We start from the raw sequence: 22,397 nt of genomic DNA on the forward strand, positions 1-22,397 counted from the left end.
TTTATGGGTTGAAGCAAGCTTCGAGGAGTTGAAACATCTGTTTTGATGAAGCCATTAAATCTTTTGGTTTTATAAAAAATGAGGATGAGCCATGTGTATATGGGCTTCGTGTAGGTATTCTCAATTCGCGGAAATTCAACAGTTGTCCAGGTCTGTGAATTTCCGGCCAGATAGACCCGCTACCTGAAAAGTCTTCGAATTAAATCGAGGTTTTGGCTACCCCACCATTGTCAGACATCCCGAGCGTGTTCCCGAAGTCGGAATCGGCAAAGGTAAACCCGAACCTTGCTTTTTCGTAATTTTCTAGTCCTTAAATAGGATTAAAAATCTATAAAATATTCGTGGTAGCTCAGAAAATTATGATTCTTTTTACAATAGCCTAGTAATATTGTTAAGGACCGCGGGGCAAAGTTTTAGAATTTTTAGAGCTTATTTGGGTAGTTTTTGCAAAAATGATCAATTATAAGAACTAAATTGAAATTTTACATATTGTGATGGATGATTGATTTGATGGGCCCAGGAGGGGCTGTGTGAAGAGATTGAGTTGTGGATATATGGGTTATGAATATAGAAGTGTGTTTTGAGCCCTTTTTCAGGTTGGGTAGGTCCTAGATATAGGGGAGACTCTGCCGGATTTTTGGCACGACTTAGGACGTATTTGGTCTTTTCTTGATTTGTATTGAGTCATTTGTATTAAATAATTGTAATGTAATTGTCAGGTGAGCCGGGACAGCATTCTTCCTCCGCCTAGCCGCCCCAGTGACCGTTGTCAAGTCTGTGAGTAAAATATTAATTTTAATTGTAATTTCGATATTATTATATGTTTAAGCATGCCCATGCATCACTTATATGTATGTATCTATGTAGTTAAACTCTAGGCACGTTTTATGTTGCATTCATAACTGTTAAAGTGCCAGGGATGTTGTGGTAATTTGGAGCAGTGTGTGTGCGTTGGCGTGCTTGTGATGTGGTGTGTACTATGGACAGGACGGGTAGTCACTGCTTGAAATCTTCGCTGGGACCCGATCCTTCGGGGGTAGTCACAACTTGAGTTCTTCACTGGGACCCCGATTTGGTTTATTAAGCGAAAGTCTGGCTTGAGTTCTTCGTTGGCACCAAGTTAGATTTAAGAGAGCTGTATAGGGGATCAGCTCCCATATATTATGATTGATATTACTGTGTGTGTGAGTGCTCCAAATTACCTTTTTGCTGTTATGATGTGAATTTGTTGCTGATATTGCATTTCACTCTACAGGATGCATTAGTTTTAGATAGTTATAGAGATTATGGTTAAAATTGATATTTTACTCTCTGAGTCGTACGCTCACTCCTGTTCAATATCTTTTCCAGGCCACAGGAGGATATTTTTGAGGTTAACTTGCTTTTCTCCCTCGCAGGTCATCTATTTATGTTTGTGTAATTTTATAAACTTCTAGAATTTCCGCATGTGTTAGAAATATTCATGTGAATTGGGTTTGTAATATAAATTGCTATTTTGGACCTGTAAACTTATTATTCTATGCATGTTGATGGACTGGATGAGGGAGCAGAGCTTCCATTTATTTTATGTTGTTATGAGTATGTGGAGGGTGAGCTGAGCTCCCCAATTGATATATATATTGTGTTTATAGGTCGGATGGGTCAAGAACTCCCCGTTGAAAAGTCCATTTTATGGCCTGACTCTGTCCGGTTGAATTCTTGAAATTGGGCTCAAATGGGCCTTAGAGTTGGGTTAATGAATAGTTAGGCTTACTACGGGCCTCGGGGGCTTTAGGCTGGCCCAGGTCCTAGTGCCGGTCCGACCCATAAGTTGGGTCGTGACATTCTTCCACCTTTATAAAGGTTTCCTCCTATCTAATAACACCCTTATATGCATAAATCTACGCCAGTTCTTAGAAACATTGTTGGCATCATATCGGACATAGGAGGCAATGAAGTTTCCAATCTGTTGAGCAACAATTTCCGACATGAACCCATTGGAAGTTCATGAATTTGTATCCAAAATTCCACTCTATTTAATTCCATATACATAGGATCCTCCCCATTTGTCGTTTTATGAAGAACTAATAGATGATTATTAATGACCAAGGGCCACCTTCCCAAACCCTCTTAACATCAACTTCATGAAAAAAAAAAAATAATAATAATAGGAAAAGCTTGTGATCGATCTTTTTAATATAAATCCCCTCATCGATCTCCACAAATTACCCAACGTCGTCTTCATAGCATTGACATTAACCAACTTGTCTGTTAGTAAACGTCCAACCAAGCAAAATTGGTAATTCTCCTGTTTCTCATTCTCATTGCCCCATTGCAGATGTTGCACCTTGTCCTCTTCCTCGTCATCTTCCAAAGTTAGATCCTTCATTATTGTCTCCATAATGCCTTGACCTTCACCAATTGCCTTAAATGCTTGCCACAGTGAGTAAAAGAACGCTTGTCACAGAGTGTAAAAGAACGCTTGCCACATAAATGTTATAACTAAATTATGAAACAATATAAAAAAAATTGATAAAATAAATTTATTTCCATAAATTATTTAAACATTTTATTAAGATTTAAAATTTACATTTATCAATATTGTACAATGTCAAAAATAATCAGTTAATTTTATAAAAAATAATCAGTTAATTTTATTTGCTTTAAAAATAAAAAATTTAATATATTTACATATGATTATTTAATTAATAAAATAATTATTTGAAATAATATATATATATATATATATATAAAATTTTTTAAAAGATGACCGGGTCGGTTCATCAATTTACATTGGTCATTTGAAATAACGAAAAATTAATCAAAATATTTAATTTTTAACTACTCAAATTTTTACTTAGTTCAATAAAAAATTCAATTTGATTTAGTGTAGGAATCATCGGTTTAAAATCATGGCTTATTATAATATTATCTTAATCTATTTCTATTTGTTGTTTAAGGTGTTTGTATAGTTATTAAAAAAGTAATTAAATTACTTAAATTATAATAAAATATTTTTTAATTTAAGTAAATTATTATTTATCTCTCTTAATTAATAGAGTGAAGATATGTGATAATATGTGTTTTAAGAAATTATAAAAATATTATTATGTTTAATATAAATAAAAATAAAATAAAATAAAAAATATTTTTTTTTAATATAATTTTTTTTAATATTCTCAAAACAGTAAATAATTATAGATAAGATAAAAAAAAAGACAAGTAAAATTGGAAGGAAGAAGCATTTTTGGTCAGACTATAATTCCACGGCGGCCAACAAATCGTAGCTCATCTTGCCAAACGGGAAATCCATAGGTGAGGAAAAGAAATCCAAGAAATTTGGGCTTCTGGAATTTCATGCGCATTTTCATAATCCATCATACTTCAGGAATTGGGAACTGAGGGCCAACTCCCACCCTCTCCCTCCACTCAACTCTTCTAAAATATTTCGCTGAGCTTGGGCGCCAAAATCATTCCCATTTTACTAAAATCTCCCTCACAATCTCAAATTAAAAAACCATTAATCTTGTATTATATTTTTGTAGAATAATCTTGTATTATATTTAGTAATTTTAAGATCTTGTGATTGTATACATGGGCGGAGTTACGTTGGGGCTAAGGGAAACATTAAGCCCTCTTCGCTCTTAAAATTTTAAAAATTTTTAAGGATTTAATGTTAATTAAAAAAAAAATTCTATTTTTATTTTAAATTTTGATAAGTGTCGACTCTTAAGGGTTTTAAAAAATTCAAGTCGATTTAATAATAATTTTATAAAAAAAAAGCTCTAAATTCTTTATTAAAAGAATGAAATTAACAGTAAATATAAATACTTAAATTAAAAAAAAAATTAAATTATTATTATTTCTTGACCCTGTATTCTTCATCAATTTTATTTTATCATTTTTTCATTCAACAAATCCACAATTACGATTTTTATTTTTTAAAATTTAAATTATTAGATAATATCATTAAAGAAACGTCTAACATGAATTTCTCATATTTTTTCATCAATTTAAAATATTAGTAGCTTTGTTATTGTAATCTCATTATTATTTTAGATTTTTTTTTGCTTGCTAAAATATCTTTATACTCAAGTTGGAAGAAATTTTTTTTTTCACAATATTAGAAGTTAAATCATGTCATTTATTTTATTAAATTTATAATTTTAATTAAATTTTCTTTTTATAATTTTTTTTATTTTATTTAATCTATAATTTTAAGTGAATTTACCTTTTATAAATTAAAAAAAAATTAGAGATAAATTAGATAAATTTTTTAACGCTAGGCCATCAATATATTTTAGGTTTAATAATTTATGATATTAATAATTTATTACATTTTTAAACTAATAGCGATTTCATTTAATTTTTAATAAATTAATTTTTTAAAATAAAAAGTTAAAGTGTTTATTCTTATCATTATATTTATTAAATATTTTTATTTTATGATTATAAAAATATTTTATTATTATGTAAAATTATTATCATTAATTAATAAATTTTTTAACTTAATATCAAAATAAAATAATTTATCAATTAATTATATATTTTAACTAAATCTCTCTAAATTAGATTTTTACTCTATCATTAATTATATATCATGTGTTTTAAAAATTAGATTAAACCAATTTAATGCTATCTATCAAATAAATCAATTTATTTTTAAATTTAGCAATCCAATTAAAAATGACAAAGGTCTTTCTCAATCTTTTTTAAGAAAAAACTCCAAACTCGGCCAAAATTTTACCCCATGTCCAGGAGAACCAACGCTGTTGGACCCACTTTAAAGCCAAGTCAATGACTGGCTGAGGAGGAGAGAGCCCAATCAAATGACCAAATCATTGTCTCTCTTTCGTACTTTTACCTATGCGGTATCCCAGGACCCCAAGGGCAATTTTGTAACTTCGACCTCTGCTGCCCGAATCAATAAATATACACCAAAAAAAAAAACACGAAGGTTTTCCTGTTTCAGACCATGAAGAATACAACTCAAAACAAAAATTTAGCGGAAGAAGTTATATACATGTAAGAAGAAAGAAAAATAAACAGCGCAGACACTAAAAGAGAAATATATCTTCAGTTGTTATTTTCTTTCCTTCTTTGTCGATCTGAGTTTTACGAAATTCTTTTCTCGAATTCTGAGCTCTCGGAGGTTACTCTCACGATCTATCATTTCAGCTCGTTAATTTTCGTGGTATTTTCCCTCACTTCCTCTCTGTTTTTCTATTCTCTTCATCTTTCTCTTTTGGATAGAAACCCTAGGGGTTTCAACTTTCAAGCTTATCCAATTGACGTTCTGCGCTTTATTTTTTCATTTTATTGTCGTTTAATGTTCATGCGTTTATTTATACGTATTAATGAAACCCTACATTGGTTTTGTGTTGATTTCTGCTTCTGTTTTGTAGATTTGTGAAAGTTAGGGTTTTGAATTGGAGCAAAGGTCGAGAAAATGGAAGCGAATTTCGCAGTATGAGCATTGATAACCCCGGGCGAGGGGAGCACTAGGGTTTCGAGTAATTTGATTCCATAGAGGGATTTCCATGGGGGATGGAGGTGTCGCTTGCATGCCTTTGCAGCATAATAGTATCATGGAAAGGTTTCCAATTCAGGACAATGCGACAACACTTTGCAGTGGAGGCAAAACTGGCAATTCCACTACTACCAACACCACTACTACTACTACCAAAAATAACAACAATAATAGTAATAGCAATGGCAACAGTACTATCAATGGCTTCAACTCAAAGCCCAAAAAAGTATTGAAGAAGGTAATTAAGGTAAAAAAGGTTGTTACAGTGAAGAAAGCAATGGCAGAGAAGGGTGAATTGGGATCAGAGAAAGCAGCAAAAATTAGCAAGGAGAAGGAAGCAAAGATCAGCTGGGAAGGGGCGGCAAATAGTAGCAAGGAGAATGAGCCAAAGATTTGCAAGGAAGCTGACAACGTTTCAGGTTCTTTTGATAACAAGGTGCAGAGTAATAAAGAGGAAGTTGAAGAGGGGGAATTAGGAACTTTGAAGTGGCCACCAAAAGCAGAAGTTGAGAACGGAGAGTTTGTTCCACAAGAGAAATCAAGAAGAAATGGAATCGAGAAGGGAGAGATTGTTGGTGAGAAATGGAGAAAAGGGGATATGGAGAGGGGAGAGGTTGTTTTGGGTTCTGGTAGATGGCGAAAAGGGGAATTTGCCAGAGATAAGATTGAGAAAGGAGAGTTCGTTCCAGATAGATGGCATAATAAAGACGATTACTGTTATAATAAGTCCCGTGGCAGGTATGACACCAGCAGAGAGCGTACCCCATCTTCTGGAAAGTATTCCAGTGAAGACATTTACAGAAGGAAAGAGTTTAGCAGGAGTGGGAGTAGTCAGCATGGTAAAATTTCTTCTAGGTGGGAGGGTGGACTAGATAGGAATATAAGGATCAGTTCAAGGATTGTGGATGAAGAAGGCTCATATAAGAGTGAATACAGCAATGGCAAGAATCATGGAAGACGGTGCACTTCTGGCAACAGGTTGAAGCGATATGGCACAGATTCTGAAAGCAATAATCGCAAACATTATGGGGATTATGGGGACTATGAGTGCTCTAAAAGCAGGAGACTTTCTGTGGATAGTACTGGAACTGCCCACTCAGAGCACTATTCACTTCACTCTTTGGAAAGGTTCTATAGAAACTCTGCATCTTCTTCTTGTTCCTGTTCAAGAGTTTCTTCACTGGACAAATATTCCTCCAGGCATCATGAACCCACTTTGTCTTCCAAAGTAGTTTATGATAGGCATGGACGTAGTCCAGGTCATTCTGAGCGGTCCTCATGTGACAGAGTCCGGTACTTTGATCACGGGGATCGGAGTCCAATCCATCGTGAGAGATCTCCGTATGCACGAGAAAGATCCCCATATCGGCGTGAGAGATCCCCTTATGGACGTGAGAGGTCTCCATATGGACATGATAAATCCCCATATGATCGGAGCCGTCATCATGATTATAGGAGAAGTCCTACTCATTTAGAGAGGTTCTCACAGGACCAGTATCATGATCGCAGGGATCGAACTCCAAATTTTATGGAGCATTCCCCACTTGATCAGGGTAGGCCTAGTAATCTTAGAGAAGCAAGCCGAAAAAGTGGAAAAATTGAGAAGCGGAACTGTCAGTTTGGTGATAAAGGTCAGGAGGACAAGCACAGCCAGAGGGACTCTGGTGGAAGAGATTCACAGTTGTCAGCTAAAGAATCTCAAGATAAAAGTGGAATACATGATAATAATAGATTGGAAGAAAAAAATGTGAATTCTGAGTCTCATAAAGAAGAGCAGTCCCAGACTCCAAGTATGAATAACAAAGAATCTCCTCATGTTGATGGACTTCCTCCTGAAGAGCTACTATCAATGGAAGAAGATATGGATATATGTGACACACCACCTCATGTCCCTGTTGTGGCTGATTCCTCCATGGGAAAATGGTTTTACCTTGACTATTATGGCCTGGAATGTGGGCCTTCAAAGTTATGCGACCTTAAGACGCGTGTGGATGAGGGATTTCTTATGTCGGATCACTTGATTAAGCACATTGATAGTGACAGGTGGGTAACCATTGAAAATGCAGTTTCACCATTGGTGACTGTAAATTTCCCATCTATTGTGTCAGACACTATAACTCAGTTAGTGAGCTCGCCCGAGGCACCTGGTAATCTGTTGGCAGATACTGGAGATATAGGGCAATCCAATATTCAAAGTGGTGAGGAAGTGCCAGTGAATTTGCCACAGCCCCTGGTCTGCGTTAGTGATAGTTCTGCTGGGTCTGAACCTTTGGAAGATCACAACATTGATGAAAGGGTTGGAGCTCTGTTGGGGGGTTTTACTGTTGTTCCTGGCAGAGAACTAGAGACAATTGGAGGTATACTGATTTCTTATTGTTCTGTCTTTTTTCAACTACCATAAAATAATGTTCTGGTGGTATTGTTAACATATCCCCGTGTATATATATATATATATATATATATATATATATATATATATATGTATCTCCCCTGGGGAGACTTATATTTTTTCCCTAATTTTGGACTTCATCATCTTTGCAGAAGTTTTGCAAATGACATTTGAGCGTGCACCATGGGATAAATGGGAAAAACCAGAAGGTAAAATGTTTATATTTTTTCATTCACTTTATGTAATTGCTTTATTTTCTTGGATTGACTTGGTGTTAGTTCCCAGTTGAAATTCTGTTTTTGAGGAATTTTGACATGCTGAACAGTTGGCTTTTTCAGCTGTGCTGAAGGCTCATAATTTAGTCAATTTAGGATTCAGTTTTCAGTCCTGTTGTCTTATGATATTCTAGTTTTATATGTTGTTCTATTTCGTTGTCGTTGAGATGGTGTGTTGATTTTCTGGGCTGTAAATGGATTTTCCTTGTTTTCTACTTTTCTCAATATTAGAGCAGCAAATTTGTTATGCTAATTGATTTAATTTAGGATTTGTGTTTGTTCTGGCCTCGTTATTAAGTTTTCAGTTACTCTGATCTGGACAAGACCTTAGGTGGTGTGCCATTTTTCTGCTTTTTTTAATCTTCATAATCTCTTGATTTTCCTTTGTAAATGGTATACTTTCTTGCCAATTATTAGAACAGTAGCATGTCAAAGTTGGCAGAAATTCAAAATGAGAGAAATGCAATTGTACTATGCTATATGGTGAAATAAGAAAATATAGTTGTATGATGTTTTGATAATTTCTAGTGTTAGATCTAGTAAGATGGGTTGGAGACCTTCTTTGGACGTAAAACATACAACAATATTATCATTTTTTTTTTAAATAGTCACATGTCTGCATCACAAGATACCAATTTCATGACTATTGATGAGTTTGCCTTCTTGTGTGCACAGGTATCACTTGGAATCAAGCTTGTGTATCAGAACAAAATGGTCAAGATAATGATGAATTATCAGGATACTTGGACTTGAAACCTAAAGATGCTGTTGAAGTGAGATTAAGTGCTATCTCTGACAAAGACCAAGGCTCTGCCTTTGTTGTTGACTGTGCTGATTGGTTTTCTGACCAATGGTCGTGCAAAGGTGGAGATTGGAAGAGGAATGATGACACTAACCTGGATAGATTTTCTAGAAGGAAACTTGTTGTCAATGATGGCTTTCCATTGTGCCAAATGCCAAAATCAGGGTCTGAGGACCCACGTTGGCATAGAAAAGATGATCTGTATTATCCTTCTCTAAGCAGAAGGCTTGACCTGCCTCCTTGGGCTTTCTACTGCTCTGATGAGAGGAATGAATGTGGTGGTGTTGGCAGATTAACTGTTGCTAAGCCTCCTATTCCTGTTATTAGGGGGGTGAAGGGAACTATGCTACCAGTGGTCAGGATAAATGCATGTGTTGTCAAGGACCATGGTTCATTTGTTTCAGAACCTCGCACAAAAGTTCGAGGGAAGGAAAGGTATCCTTCGAGATCTGCTCGGGCATACAATGCTGCTAATGATGTGAAGAGATTGACAACAGAAGGCGATTCTCTTTCCAAAACTGATCAAGACTCTCATGATTCTTGGAAGTCAATTTCATCCATTAACATTCCTAAAGACCGTCTTTGCACGGTGGATGACTTACAGTTGCATTTGGGTGAGTGGTACTACTTTGATGGTTCTGGGCATGAACAAGGGCCGTCATCATTTTCAGAGCTTCTGGTCTTGACAGATCAAGGTGCTATCCAAAAATATAGTAGTGCTTTCAGGAAATTTGACAGAGTGTGGGTTCCAATTACCTCTGCGACAGAGACTTCTGAAGCCACTGTTAAAATTCAACAGGAGAATGTTGCAGTACATGGTGGTTCTTCAGCAACTCTTTCAAAATTGCAGAGTGCTGCCAATAATGAAGGCAACACAAATTCCATTTCATTTCATAGCCTGCATCCACAGTTCATTGGTTATACCCGTGGGAAGCTACATGAATTGGTAATGAAATCTTACAAGAGCCGGGAGTTTGCTGCTGCCATAAATGATGTTTTGGATCCATGGATCAGTGCTAAACAGCCTAAGAAGGAGGTTGATAACCATATATACCAAAAATCAGGTATGGATAAGTACCTTAAAATAAGACTGATTTCTTCTCAAAATCAGGTAACAGTAATTTCATATATAAAGTATGAAACAGTCTCCATTTAACTGTCGCATGAGTGTCTACCATCAAACCTCTGTCTAAGTATTTAGATATAATGTTGCCTTGGTCAAAAGTTCACTTGGTCCTACCCTCTCATCATTTGTTACTTCTCTTTTCCATGCGTATGCATCCCTTCTTTTTTGATTTTAATGCTTAAATCAATCCAGTGTACAATGTGGACTAAATAAAGTATATATTCCAGCCAGTTGGTGTCAATTTCACAAGTTCCGTATTTTCTGATCTGTCTTATCTGCTTGTGGCACATAACTACTTGTTAGGTTAATTTTATCCTCATGTTATATATGTTTCAATTTCAGGGTGTCCCTAATGTTCTACCCTTTTCTATTTGCATTTCATCATCATATATATGTTCCAGTTCGTTCATTTTGGTTTCACATTATGTTTGGGAAGGATGAAAAGTTTTGAAAAGATTCCGACTTTCCCTTGTTTGGAAAGGGAAGAAATAAGAGGATGGAAAATAAGGGGAGAGGTTCTGCCCTTGGGCCCACTAACAGGATGATATTACCATTTGATACTAGTATAATTTTGTCCCTGGGAAAGAGTGAAGGGCCATTTTGTAACTTTATATTGAATAAAATGATGTTTTCCTATTTGCATCCCTTTCATTTTTCTCTTCAATCCAAACAAAAGAGTGAAAGTGAATTTTCATCTCTTCTATTTTCATTCTTCATATTTACCCTACCATTTTCATTTCTTCCATCCTTTTATTTCCAACAGTTCAAGTCTCCACAGTATCTCTTAAGTATTTACATAGGTCAGAGATCATGATTTTGCAAAATGTGCTGGAAAGGCATTCAAACCCCTCCCCCACCTTCTCCAAGGTTGTTTATAGTTCTTATGTAGATGTATGTTGTTAAATGAGTTTTTTGTGTGTGTGTGTAATTTCTGTAACTTGCGCTTGGTGTTCATAATTTTTCTTTCTTGGGGGAGCCTGGTTAATTGCAGAAATTGATGCATGTGCTGGCAAAAGAGCTTGGTTGCAGCTTGATGGAAGTGATGATTACCATGACTTGTATGAAGACTTGCATACCATTCCAAACAAGGAAGCCACTTTTGAAGAATTGTGTGATGATGCTACTTTTCATAGAGAAAGTAGTGCATGCTCAGCTACTGAGTTTGGAAGCTGGGGTTTATTGGAGGGTCATACACTGGCACGAGTCTTTCATTTTCTGAGATCTGACTTGAAATCCCTTGTCTTTGCTTCTTTGACTTGTCAACATTGGAGATCTGCTGTCAGCTTTTACAAGGATATCTCAAGACAAGTTAATCTTTCACAATTAGGTCCTAACTGCACTGACTCGATCATTTCAAATATCATGGTAAGTATTATACATATTTGGCTGTGGAAGCTATGGCTGGGGTTCTTATCTATTCTAGTTAACATGTCTATTTGCTTGCAGAATGGTTATAATAAAGAAAGAATAAATTCAATGGTGCTGGCGGGTTGCACAAATATTACTTCATGCTTGCTTGAAGATATTGTTCGTTCTTTCCCTTGTTTATCTTCTGTAGATATCAGAGGTTGCAGCCAGTTCAAGGAGTTGCCTCTTAAATTTCCTGATGTGAGCTGGACAAGGACTTGTGGTTCGCATGGTATTGGAATCTCTGAGAATTCGTATTCTAAAATAAGGAGTCTTAAACAGATCAGTGAGAAAGCTCCTACATTTTGTCGAACAAAGGAACTCAGTAGTGATGCAGATGATTTTGGTGATCTAAAAGAGTATTTTAACAGTGTGACTAAGAGGGACTCGACAAATCAATTATTCCGACGGAGTTTGTATAAACGCTCAAAGTTGTTTGATGCTAGAAAGTCATCATCTATTTTATCTAGGGATGCCCATATGAGGCAATGGGCCATCAAAAAATCTGAAAGTGGCTATAGGAGGATGGAAGGATTTCTTGCTTCAGGTTTGAAGGACATCATGAAGGAGAATACCTTTGAGTTTTTTGTGCCCAAGGTACAATTAATGATTTTTTTTTTCCATGAAATATCTGGAGCAGTGGAACTACATATTTGCTTTACCTCTAGTTCTTATTCCTTTTCATCTCTTCCTTAATCAGGTGGCTGAAATTGAGGATCGGATGAAAAATGGTTATTATATTGGGCATGGTTTAAGGTCTGTCAAGGAGGATATCAGTCGAATGTGCAGAGATGCTATTAAGTAAGTTATAAACACACTTGCACACACATTTCTTTCTGTTTTGAAGTTCACAAACTCAGATTCCTGCCAGTATATTCTAGGATTGACATAGAATGGGCAAAAAAATTAAACCGTTTTCTTCATCATATGTGTTGTATCTTGTGCATTGTCTTTTTTTTTCTTTGTTTTTTTTTCCATTTATTGTTAATTTCAGAAATTTATTTACTTTGTTCTAGTTACTATTTGTATAAATCTCTGGATGCAGAGCAAAGAAGCGTGGTGCTGGAGATATGAATCATATCATTAGATTATTTCTCAAACTTGCCTCACATTTGGAAGATAGTTCTAAGTTTTCTTATGAAAGAGATGAATTAATGAAGTTGTGGAAGGATGATTTGTCTGCAGGGTTAGGCTATACTCCCATGAAGTGTAAGAAGAAGTTATTTATGGAAAAGAAGAACACTAATAGGATTAACGGCACAGCCTATGCAAATGGTAGTACTGATTATGGAGAATATGCATCTGATCAGGAAATCAGAAGGTGCTTATCCAAATTGAACCGAAAGTCCATGGATTCAGGGAGTGAAACTTCCGATGAATTTGGCAAGTCTTCTGAAGATGAGGGTGGTGATAGTGAAAGTACTTCCTCAGATACAGAAAGTGACTTGGATGTCCGATCAGAAGCTCGAATTGGGGAGTACAGAGGGGATGGATTCTTTATGGAAGATGAGGGTTTAGATTTGATAACAGACGAGCGTGAATGGGGTGCTCGGATGACAAAAGCGAGTCTTGTTCCTCCTGTCACTAGGAAATATGAAGTTATCGATCAATATGTTATTGTAGCAGATGAGGAGGATGTTCAAAGGAAAATGTGTGTTTCTTTGCCAGATGATTATGCTGAGAAGCTTGAGGCACAGAAAAATGGCACTGAAGAATTGGATATGGAGCTTCCTGAAGTCAAGGACTATAAACCTAGAAAACAGCTTGGAGTTGAAGTTATAGAACAAGAAGTTTATGGAATTGATCCCTATACCCATAATCTTTTACTTGATTCGATGCCTGAAGAATTAGGTTGGCCTTTGTTAGAGAAACATTTGTTTATTGAAAATATGCTCCTCTGTACTCTGAATAAGCAAGTCAGGAACTTCACTGGCTCTGGGAACACTCCTATGACGTATCATTTGCACCCGGTTGTAGAAGAAATTGAAAAAGCTGCTAAGGAGGACTGCGATGTGCAAACAATAAAAATGTGCCAGGGCATCCTCAAGGCCTTAGATAATCGTCCTGATGATAATTATGTTGCTTACAGGAAGGTATTGATCATCATCCACATATTGCATGGGCTTCCTAATGCTTCCTTGACCTGTTCCTTTTTTCAATATGCTGATTCTCTTTCCTTCTCCCCACTTTTATTTTCAGGGACTTGGTGTTGTTTGCAACAAAGAAGATGGTTTTGGAGAAGATGATTTTGTCGTGGAGTTTTTGGGAGAGGTATGGATGCAAAGTAGGGAATTACTTTTAAGAAAAATTTAGCATGAAACAAATGATGTTTTGCAAAATTTAGATTTTTGTTGCACGTTCAGAATATCTGTCTGCTTATCTTTTGATAGGATCGGGAAGTGAATGTGTATAAATTGCCTTTGACACCTCACCTCCAAACCACAAGTAAGACATCTATTACTCTATAAAAAAAGGTGCTTGAAGCTTCCACTTTGTTTTGCAACGACACTCATACTTAGGGGTGGCAATTTTAGTCACTATCCATCAACACAAAATGAAAATTGTCGGGGTTAGAATTGAGCTAGGTTAATCTGCTAACTTGATTTAACAAATATATAACGTGACTTATTATTCATGTCACGAGTCGACTGACAACTTTCTAACCTGTTTTGACTTGTGATGACCCATACTGTTTCTTTATTTTACTGGTTATAAGCATTTGATTGTTAATTATGTATTGTGTTAGAGATTTGTTAGTTTATTTTAGGTGGTTTGTATTTGCTATTTTTTAGTGAATTTGCTTTTTAAGACTCATTTAGTTTGTGAATTTATGTATGAAGTTGAAAATTATAATGTTTTATAATTATTTTTTATTTTATAGGCTAAAATATTGATTAGCTATAGTATTGCTTGCTTGTTTGATGTTAGATTCTATATTTTTATATATTATTAAATTTATGCATAGTTAAAATTAATGTACAAATTTCATGTTATATATTGTTTTATAAAGATTAAAAGTGTTGGGTCTTGTTTAACATGTTAAATAGGTAGAGTCGTGTCAAAATAATTGACACGATTTAATACTAATCATGTTATGCATATCGTGTTATCCATATAATAACAGGATCGTGCTTATGTTTATATTCTTGATACGATTCATTAATCGTGTCGTGTAATCTGTATAATAGAAGGATTGTATTCTTTTTCAGATTTTCGACATGATTTATTAATTGTCTCATGTTTCTGTTGACCCTAGTATTATTTGTGCTGTGTATTGACATGACATGAATATGACCTTTCAACCCGAATTGCTACCCTTATCTATGCTCATGAATTTGATGTATATGCTACTTAAATGTTTTAAAGAAAAATTATTTAATTATAATTTATTATTGACTATGAATATTTTCTATGTGCTACAGATTAAATAGAAATTTCAATCTTTATATTTTATCAATTGTATTATATTTTTATTTTTTTCCAATTTTATGTTTGATAAAAATATTTGAATCTACATTTTATGCCCTCAATTTTTTTGACCATAAAGTAATTTTTTAAAAAAGTTAGCAGTTACTTCCTTCAACAAGTAAAAAGTAAAAGGAAAATGGACAATAAAAAAACATAAATTAGTTCAAAGCGATCTATGCATTTCATAAAGCCTTGTAATTGTCATCAGGGGTAAATATCAAGTGGTCATTGTTATTGTGCACAATTTTTTTTTTCAGAGTAGACCGTATGCGTTTTTGGTATTTGGTGAAGTGCAGCAGTGGAAGGACTCACTGATAGTTGATCCTGCAACTTCCTGTGAAGTAGCATATAGTTATGTTTTAACCTAGAACTTTAGTCACAAATGGGTTTATTTTAACTTGTTAAATGTTTGTGTAAAAATTAATGCGAGACACATTAAGTTTAAAATAAATCTCCTGGTACTGGTATTAAAATGTGCAATTATTATCAATTGTATGTGGGCAAATATATGGTTCATATTTTGTTAGAAGGTGATAACCATGCTTTGTTTAATTTGCATTTACATTTGTTGCTGGGTTTCTTGTTTTAGAATAAAGTTTCCTTGAGTTTTAAGGTGCTGATGTTTAACTTTTATAGGTTTATCCTGCTTGGAAATGGTTTGAGAAGCAAGATGGCATACGATCTTTACAGAAAGATAACAAAGATCCCGCTCCGGAATTTTACAACATTTATCTTGAGAGGCCCAAGGTTGTTCACTTCTAAACTGAAGGGCTATAGGTTTGTCACTTTGTTTTTTATGTTTTGACCTGGTTTATCTTTGTCATTTGGCAGGGTGATGCTGATGGTTATGATTTGGTGGTTGTTGATGCCATGCATAAGGCAAACTATGCAAGTCGAATTTGTCACTCATGCAGACCTAATTGTGAAGCGAAGTGAGTTTTTCTGTTATCTTTTGCTATGTCTAGTAATGCGAAACAATTTGTAAATCAGCATTGCACTTTGCCAATTATTATGACTAACCTGCCTCTTGTACACTTATAAATGCATGGTGCTATGTAGAAATTGGAAATATAAATGAAATTTGAATGACATTACATCACAGGAATTAGATAATTCTATCAAATTTTCACTGCTGTAAACTTGCAACAAATAGGCATGCGTTATTTGTTGCATGAATTAATTCCCTATTTGAATGTTAGCATTTGCTTATATCTATCATCTAGAAGACTTTCATTTTGCTCTTTGTTCTTTCTGTTTTTCCCAATTCTATTCCCCTGAACCTTATCTACTTTGGAGTTAATTCATGCAATCGTGGTTTATCTTTTGTTATTGGTCCATGCTGTGTTTGTCATTTGGAGACTCCACCTGCCTGGATTATGATATAAGATTGCTTCTTTCTGTGTGGATATAAATTTTTCAGGAAGATCTAGCATCTAATATTAAATTTCTTTCTATTTATCTATCAGATGTTTTCCCCAAGTTATTGTTTCTTAAGCATGGGGAATCCTGCATCTATTTCTAAATATATGTTGGTCGACTGAAATATTTTCGTATTGAAGTTTCGTCTTGATCCAAGGGCAATTAGTGGGAAAAAGGTGCACTTGATGGTCTTGTAGTAGAGTTCAATATTTGCTAGGTTTTGGTCATTCGGTTACATCCTAGTTTCTTGAGTGCAGAGTTACTGCTGTAGATGGTCAATACCAAATTGGAATCTACGCTGTCCGAGAAATTCAATATGGCGAGGAGATCACATTTGATTACAATTCTGTGACAGAGGTACATATTTTTCACCCGTCTGTTAGTCTTGTTTACACAAAAAATAATGAATTTTTAGTTACTCTTCTTGCAATTGATGATTGCTCCTCATATTGTAGAGTAAGGAAGAATATGAAGCATCTGTCTGTCTATGTGGTAGCCAAGTTTGTCGGGGCAGCTACTTAAATCTGACAGGTGAAGGGGCTTTCCAGAAGGTAAAAGATTACATGGGAATTTTTTATGCTGTTATCTTCTTTTTCCTTGGAAAGTTACACCTTTTTCTTTTTTCAAAAAAATTTTAATTTTTTTATATGGAGGTTGCAGCTGGTTAAATTTCAATAGCACTTTGTACCTTAATATTCCGAATTGATCTTATTTTCAGTTAATTGTATATTTTTGTTTATCAGGTGTTGAAGGAGCAGCATGCCATATTGGATCGACATCATTTGATTCTTGAAGCTTGTGAACTAAATTCTGTATCTGACGAAGATTATCTTGACTTGGGGAGGGCTGGTTTAGGCAGTTGTTTGCTTGGCGGGTTGCCAGATTGGGTGGTTGCATATTCTGCTCGTCTGGTCTGTTTTTGCTGCCATTTTTTTTAAAGATTCGTGATTAAGCTTTCTGAAAGAATTTTTTGAGCTCTTTTATTTATTTATTTTAATTTTTCTGACTCATCCATTCTTATGAAGGTGAGGTTCATAAATCTGGAGAGAACAAAGCTTCCTGACGAAATTCTAAGGCATAATTTGGAAGAAAAAAGGAAATATTTCTCAGATATTTGTCTTGAGGTTGAAAGAAGTGATGCCGAGGTTCAGGTAAATGCTATTGTGTGTGGGAGGATGTAATCATAAAGTGTGAGGGACTATGATTTCATTTACTTTCTGCATACTCATCTTGCATGTTTTTGTATGAGGCAGGCTGAAGGTGTATACAACCAGAGGCTTCAAAATTTAGCAGTAACTCTTGACAAGGTTGGTGCATCTTTTACTTGATATGGGAAAATTGTACTTTCTTTATGCTATATGATGTATACCTTTCTCCTATGAGGCTCACCGTGATAATATTGTACACAACTTTATGTCGTACAAATTTCAGAGCCTTAATACTTTGAGTGCAATTATACTAGTTCTGAAGTCAAATTTTGTGAAACAATGATTATTTTGTCCACTTTATTCATTGTATTTTGTGACTAACTATTTTATTCTAGATCTCTTTAGTGAAGGGAAAATGCATCAATTGGTTGTTGTTATGAATGTTGTACATAGGTGAGGTACGTGATGAGATCCGTATTTGGTGACCCAAAGAAAGCTCCACCTCCATTAGAGAGGCTAAGTCCTGAGGAAACTGTCTCCTTCCTCTGGAAAGGAGAAGAATCACTTGTTGAGGAGCTTCTTCAGTGCATGTCTCCTCATGTGGACACTGATCTGCTTAATGATCTCAAGTCCAAGATCCGTGCACATGATCCGTTGGAATCTGATAACGTTCAGAGAGAACTTGAGAAATCATTATTATGGTGAGCTATATACATACCTTCACTTCTATTCATCATATTTATGCTTTGACAAGACATGAATTCTATTGAATTCTGAGTATTTTTTTGTTGAAGGTTGAGGGATGAAATCCGGAGCCTTCCATGTACATACAAGTGCCGGCATGATGCTGCAGCTGACTTAATCCATGTATATGCTCATACAAGATGCTTCTTTAGAGTTCAGGTGAGTCATTTTTCTGTTAGTCCCTGTCAATGACACTTATTGACTCCATCTGCCTTGTAACTATTTTTGTCAGCTCTGCCATGTGTTCATTTCAAATAACTTCATATAATTTCTTGCAGGAGTACAAAAAATTTACTTCTCCTCCAGTTCACATTGGTCCGCTTGACTTGGGTCCCAAGTATGCTGATAAGTTGGGAGAAGGTATCCATGAATATCGAAAGACATATTGTGAAAATTATTGTTTGGGACAGTTAATCTATTGGCATATACAGACTAATGCTGAACCAGATTGTAGCCTGGCTAAGGCAGGTAGGGGCTGCTTGTCTTTACCTGACATTGGTTCCTTCTATGCCAAGATTCAGAAGCCATCACAGCAGCGCGTTTATGGTCCAAAGACTGTGAAGCTTATGCTGGAAAGGATGGTAAGTCTTAAATACAATTTTATTACTAAGCATTTTCATATTTAAGGAAAAATTACAATTTGGTCTCTTTATTTTAATGAAATTAACTACTTAGTCATCCTATTTTGAGAAATATATTAGTTAATTCTATATTTTTGTTCCATTTGCTTTTTAGTATCCATAATTTGAAAAAACACAACTATATAATTTTTCTATTTTCTAACTTCTGAACTATTTGGTCCACGTAATGGTAATTTTTCTGTGTTGAATACATTTACTAATAGAAAATAACATTTACTAATAGAAAATTTGATTTAAAATGGATGGAGGACTAAAGGGTAAATGGAACAAAAAGATACAGTCTAACTAATATATTTTTCAAAATAAAAGGATAAAGTTTCTAGTAGTTTGTTTTATTAAAAAGAGGGACTAAATAGTAATTTTTTTATTTTAAAATACAAGATACTCTTTTCTCATCCCCGCCTTAATTTTCATACTTTTCCAGCCACATGGTGTCATGAATTGTCCCTAATATCCTTAAATGTCTGGGTTAAAGAAATTCAGCAGCATCACATTAGTCTGATGAGATGACTGTAGAAAAGCTCGTTCTATTTCTAATTTATACATTTTATATTTTTTTGTAGTGTGTAATTATTTTTATTTTTGCCAAAGGATAGTGCGTAATTAGCGTGGTTGCTTGTCTGCTACTGTTATATTAATAGGAAAAGTACCCTGGGAAGCCCTGGTCCAAGGATCAAATATGGTCATTCAAGAGTTGTCCAAAAGTAATTGGAAGCCCAATGCTAGATGCAGTAATGAGCAAATCTCCCGTAGACAGGGAGATGGTGCACTGGTTGAAGCATAGACCGGCACTATACCATGCCGTGTGGGATAGGTGAAGTAGTACAGTAGTCCGATTACTTTGTACAATGTTCTGGAATGATTTCTCAATTTTAGTTCACAGCTGCCCCTTTTAAGTGTGGGAGTTGGTAATCATTCCAAAACATTCATTCCTTGTGCTGCAATCCTCCTCATTCTTATGTACAGTGTTTTTCTTTTGTAATTTGTATTTCATTACATGATAGTAAAGCATTTTTTTTTTCACCCAATATTTAAATGAAAATATGAAAACAAGCGAAAATGGTGAAATCCCAATTTGTTTGTTCAGTTGTTTGCCTCATCAAATTAGATGATGAAATAAAAATTCGAGCAAAACGTGGCCACTAGTCGTTTATGTAAAACTTTCAACTAAGCAAAGAATTATAAATTTCAGATCGGTTATGGCTAGGGACTTTTTTCACGTGATGATGTTAGTGTTTCGTGTCAGAGTTGCTTAAAAAAGTGAATCCAAATTCTACGCGTTTACATTAAAACATGAAATAAGTCCAACAAAAAAATCTGTACATCGGGGGAAGTTTGAGTGGGCCCTCTAGTGAGAAATAAGTCACAAAATGTCGGAAAAATTATCGAAACAATGTTTGACATCAAAATCCACCGCTTTTGAGCTTCTTTTCATGTTGTCTTTTTATGATGTGTTTGGACTCCATTTGTCCCTTCAAACTGCTAGGTCCTAGCACTATTGCATTGTAGACAAATTGAGACATAGCTTTTATTTCTTTATTTCATTAGAGAATTCACTTCTGTCAATTTGTTCTTTCTTTTTTTCCCGGTTTTTTATACTTCCCCAAACACTTTTTTTTTTTTTTTGAAATCATGACAATAAGATCCTTAAGTTTTGATCATAATTATTAATTAATTTTTATAATTTTTATAATTATATTAAATATTATAATTGAGAAATCAAGTGAATCTATAATTAATTAATGTGAATTAAAAAATTTTCAACATAAAATATTTTATTTACGTTAATACCTTCCTAACTTTTTATTTCATTAATTATTTAATTCTTTTGTGTAAACCATTAACTCAGTCGTTTGTTTATAGTGAAAAGACAAATTCTCTTCCTTCATCAAATTTAGAAAATCTCATCTCCTTTCCTTTTTTCTTTCTCGAATTACCCCTCTCCCTCATTCGCCTTCTTCTTTTTCGTAATCCTAGCTCTTCTTCCTCTCAATACTGCTCTCTTCTTTGCTTTACTAGAAGGTGAAATCAACTTGTAATTTATCATAATGATACTGAAATTGAACCAAAAGAATAGATTTTACAAATACATTTTTTTTACTATTTTTTAATGCATTATATATTTTTAATAAAATTATATATTTATATACAATTAAAATTATATATATATATATATATATATATATATATATATATATATATATATATATATATATATAAGCATTTGATATAAAATTGATAGTCAATAGTTATTACTTTTATATTTTTTAACCTGTCATCAATTTGCTAACCTCCTCAAAATTAGTTCAAACGGTGAGATTTGTCATCCAATGACGGGCTTTGGGGCAAAAGTTGATCCACGGAACCTAATTTATGTGACTGTTGGTCCTGTTTCGAGGTTAAAAGATGATTCAAGAAACGGGATTGTTGGGTTACAAAGAACCAAAATCCAGATATCGTGGGAAAAATCATAGTACCTGGCTGTCCGTCGAGCCAAGTACTTGGTGGTTGAACGCGTACTTACGCTTTATTTGTCGAGAAGAAAAAGATGAGAGTGGCAACTACAGGAAATTAAATTTAGAGTTGCATTTATTATAAGATGAATTTTGTATGAAAATAAATTTAATAATTATTTCAATATATACATTTAGATTTGATATATTTATTTTATACACTTTAATTAATTTTATATAAATTTTAATATAAATATTTAATTAAATTATTATAAAATATTTTTATATGAGTTTAAATTTACATTAAATATAATATCAACTGAAGCAAGAACAAGTATCATTGCCCCTGTCCCTTTCTGGTACCCATGACATGTTTAAATCTTCAATGGAAATAATTAAGGGGCTAATTATTCAGTTTAAACTGTTAAATTAAATAATTTCAAACTGAATTACATAATTTAATTTAAAAAATATTTTAAAATGTAAAATTATGGGACTATTGTCGAATTGAGAAGAATTTAAAAAAAAAAAAAAGGAAAAATTTTGAGAGAGAAAGGAGGGATAGCTGGGATTTGTTAACTTGATGAAATTCTTGATATGCTTATTATAATTATTTATTAAAAATTTAATTTTGACTTTAATATTTGTGATGCAATAGAACTATATTAAAAAAAAAAAAAATAATTTACATAATGTTTTAGCTTAATGGTAATTAAGGTAAGAACATTTATTCAGAGGTAATTCAGCCTCCACTTAAAAAATATAAGATTAATGGTGATTTCTGCAGTTATATTATTTTTATTTTATATTAATTCTTAATCATAAAATGCACAACTATTCCATTTACTAGAAAAAAGATGCGAACATATAATCTACCTACTATATTTATCTTTGTTCTTTTATAAGTAAGGAAAAAAAAAAGAAAAAAAAAGATAGAAAATGGGGAAAATAAAAAGCATAAGATTAAAAAAAAAATATATTTTTCACAAAATATGTAAAAAAAAATAGGACGCAAA

At 34.0% G+C, this 22,397-nt stretch overlaps 1 protein-coding gene across 3 annotated transcripts; it reads left to right on the forward strand.

Annotated features, from left to right (window-relative positions):
* Positions 1-4,938: 4,938 nt before the first annotated feature.
* LOC110655531 (histone-lysine N-methyltransferase ATXR3) lies at positions 4,939-19,949 on the forward strand. 3 transcript variants are annotated; one of them, XM_058150065.1, is made up of 20 exons: positions 4,939-5,173; positions 5,385-7,866; positions 8,051-8,107; positions 8,849-10,039; positions 11,093-11,466; positions 11,548-12,105; positions 12,209-12,309; positions 12,554-13,601; positions 13,708-13,779; positions 15,613-15,723; positions 15,808-15,908; positions 16,653-16,752; positions 16,851-16,946; positions 17,139-17,306; positions 17,421-17,546; positions 17,649-17,702; positions 17,997-18,244; positions 18,338-18,446; positions 18,566-18,868; positions 19,570-19,949. In XM_058150065.1, the coding sequence occupies exons 2-20, from the start codon at positions 5,520-5,522 to the stop codon at positions 19,744-19,746; spliced, it is 7,341 nt and encodes a 2,446-aa protein (XP_058006048.1). In that variant the 5' UTR covers positions 4,939-5,173; positions 5,385-5,519; the 3' UTR covers positions 19,747-19,949. The 3 variants fall into 3 exon arrangements, 2 of the variants coding, with proteins under 2 accessions (XP_058006048.1, XP_058006049.1); XM_058150066.1 differs by lacking the exon at positions 19,570-19,949 and adding an exon at positions 19,353-19,556; XR_009150051.1 differs by lacking the exons at positions 17,139-17,306; positions 17,421-17,546; positions 17,649-17,702; ... (2 more) ...; positions 18,566-18,868; positions 19,570-19,949 and adding an exon at positions 16,443-16,571 and having other exon boundaries at positions 16,851-16,889.
* The last annotated feature ends 2,448 nt before the right edge of the window (positions 19,950-22,397 follow it).

This window comes from Hevea brasiliensis, chromosome 7, assembly GCF_030052815.1.
Source record: "Hevea brasiliensis isolate MT/VB/25A 57/8 chromosome 7, ASM3005281v1, whole genome shotgun sequence".
NCBI classification, from domain to species: Eukaryota; Viridiplantae; Streptophyta; class Magnoliopsida; order Malpighiales; family Euphorbiaceae; genus Hevea; species Hevea brasiliensis.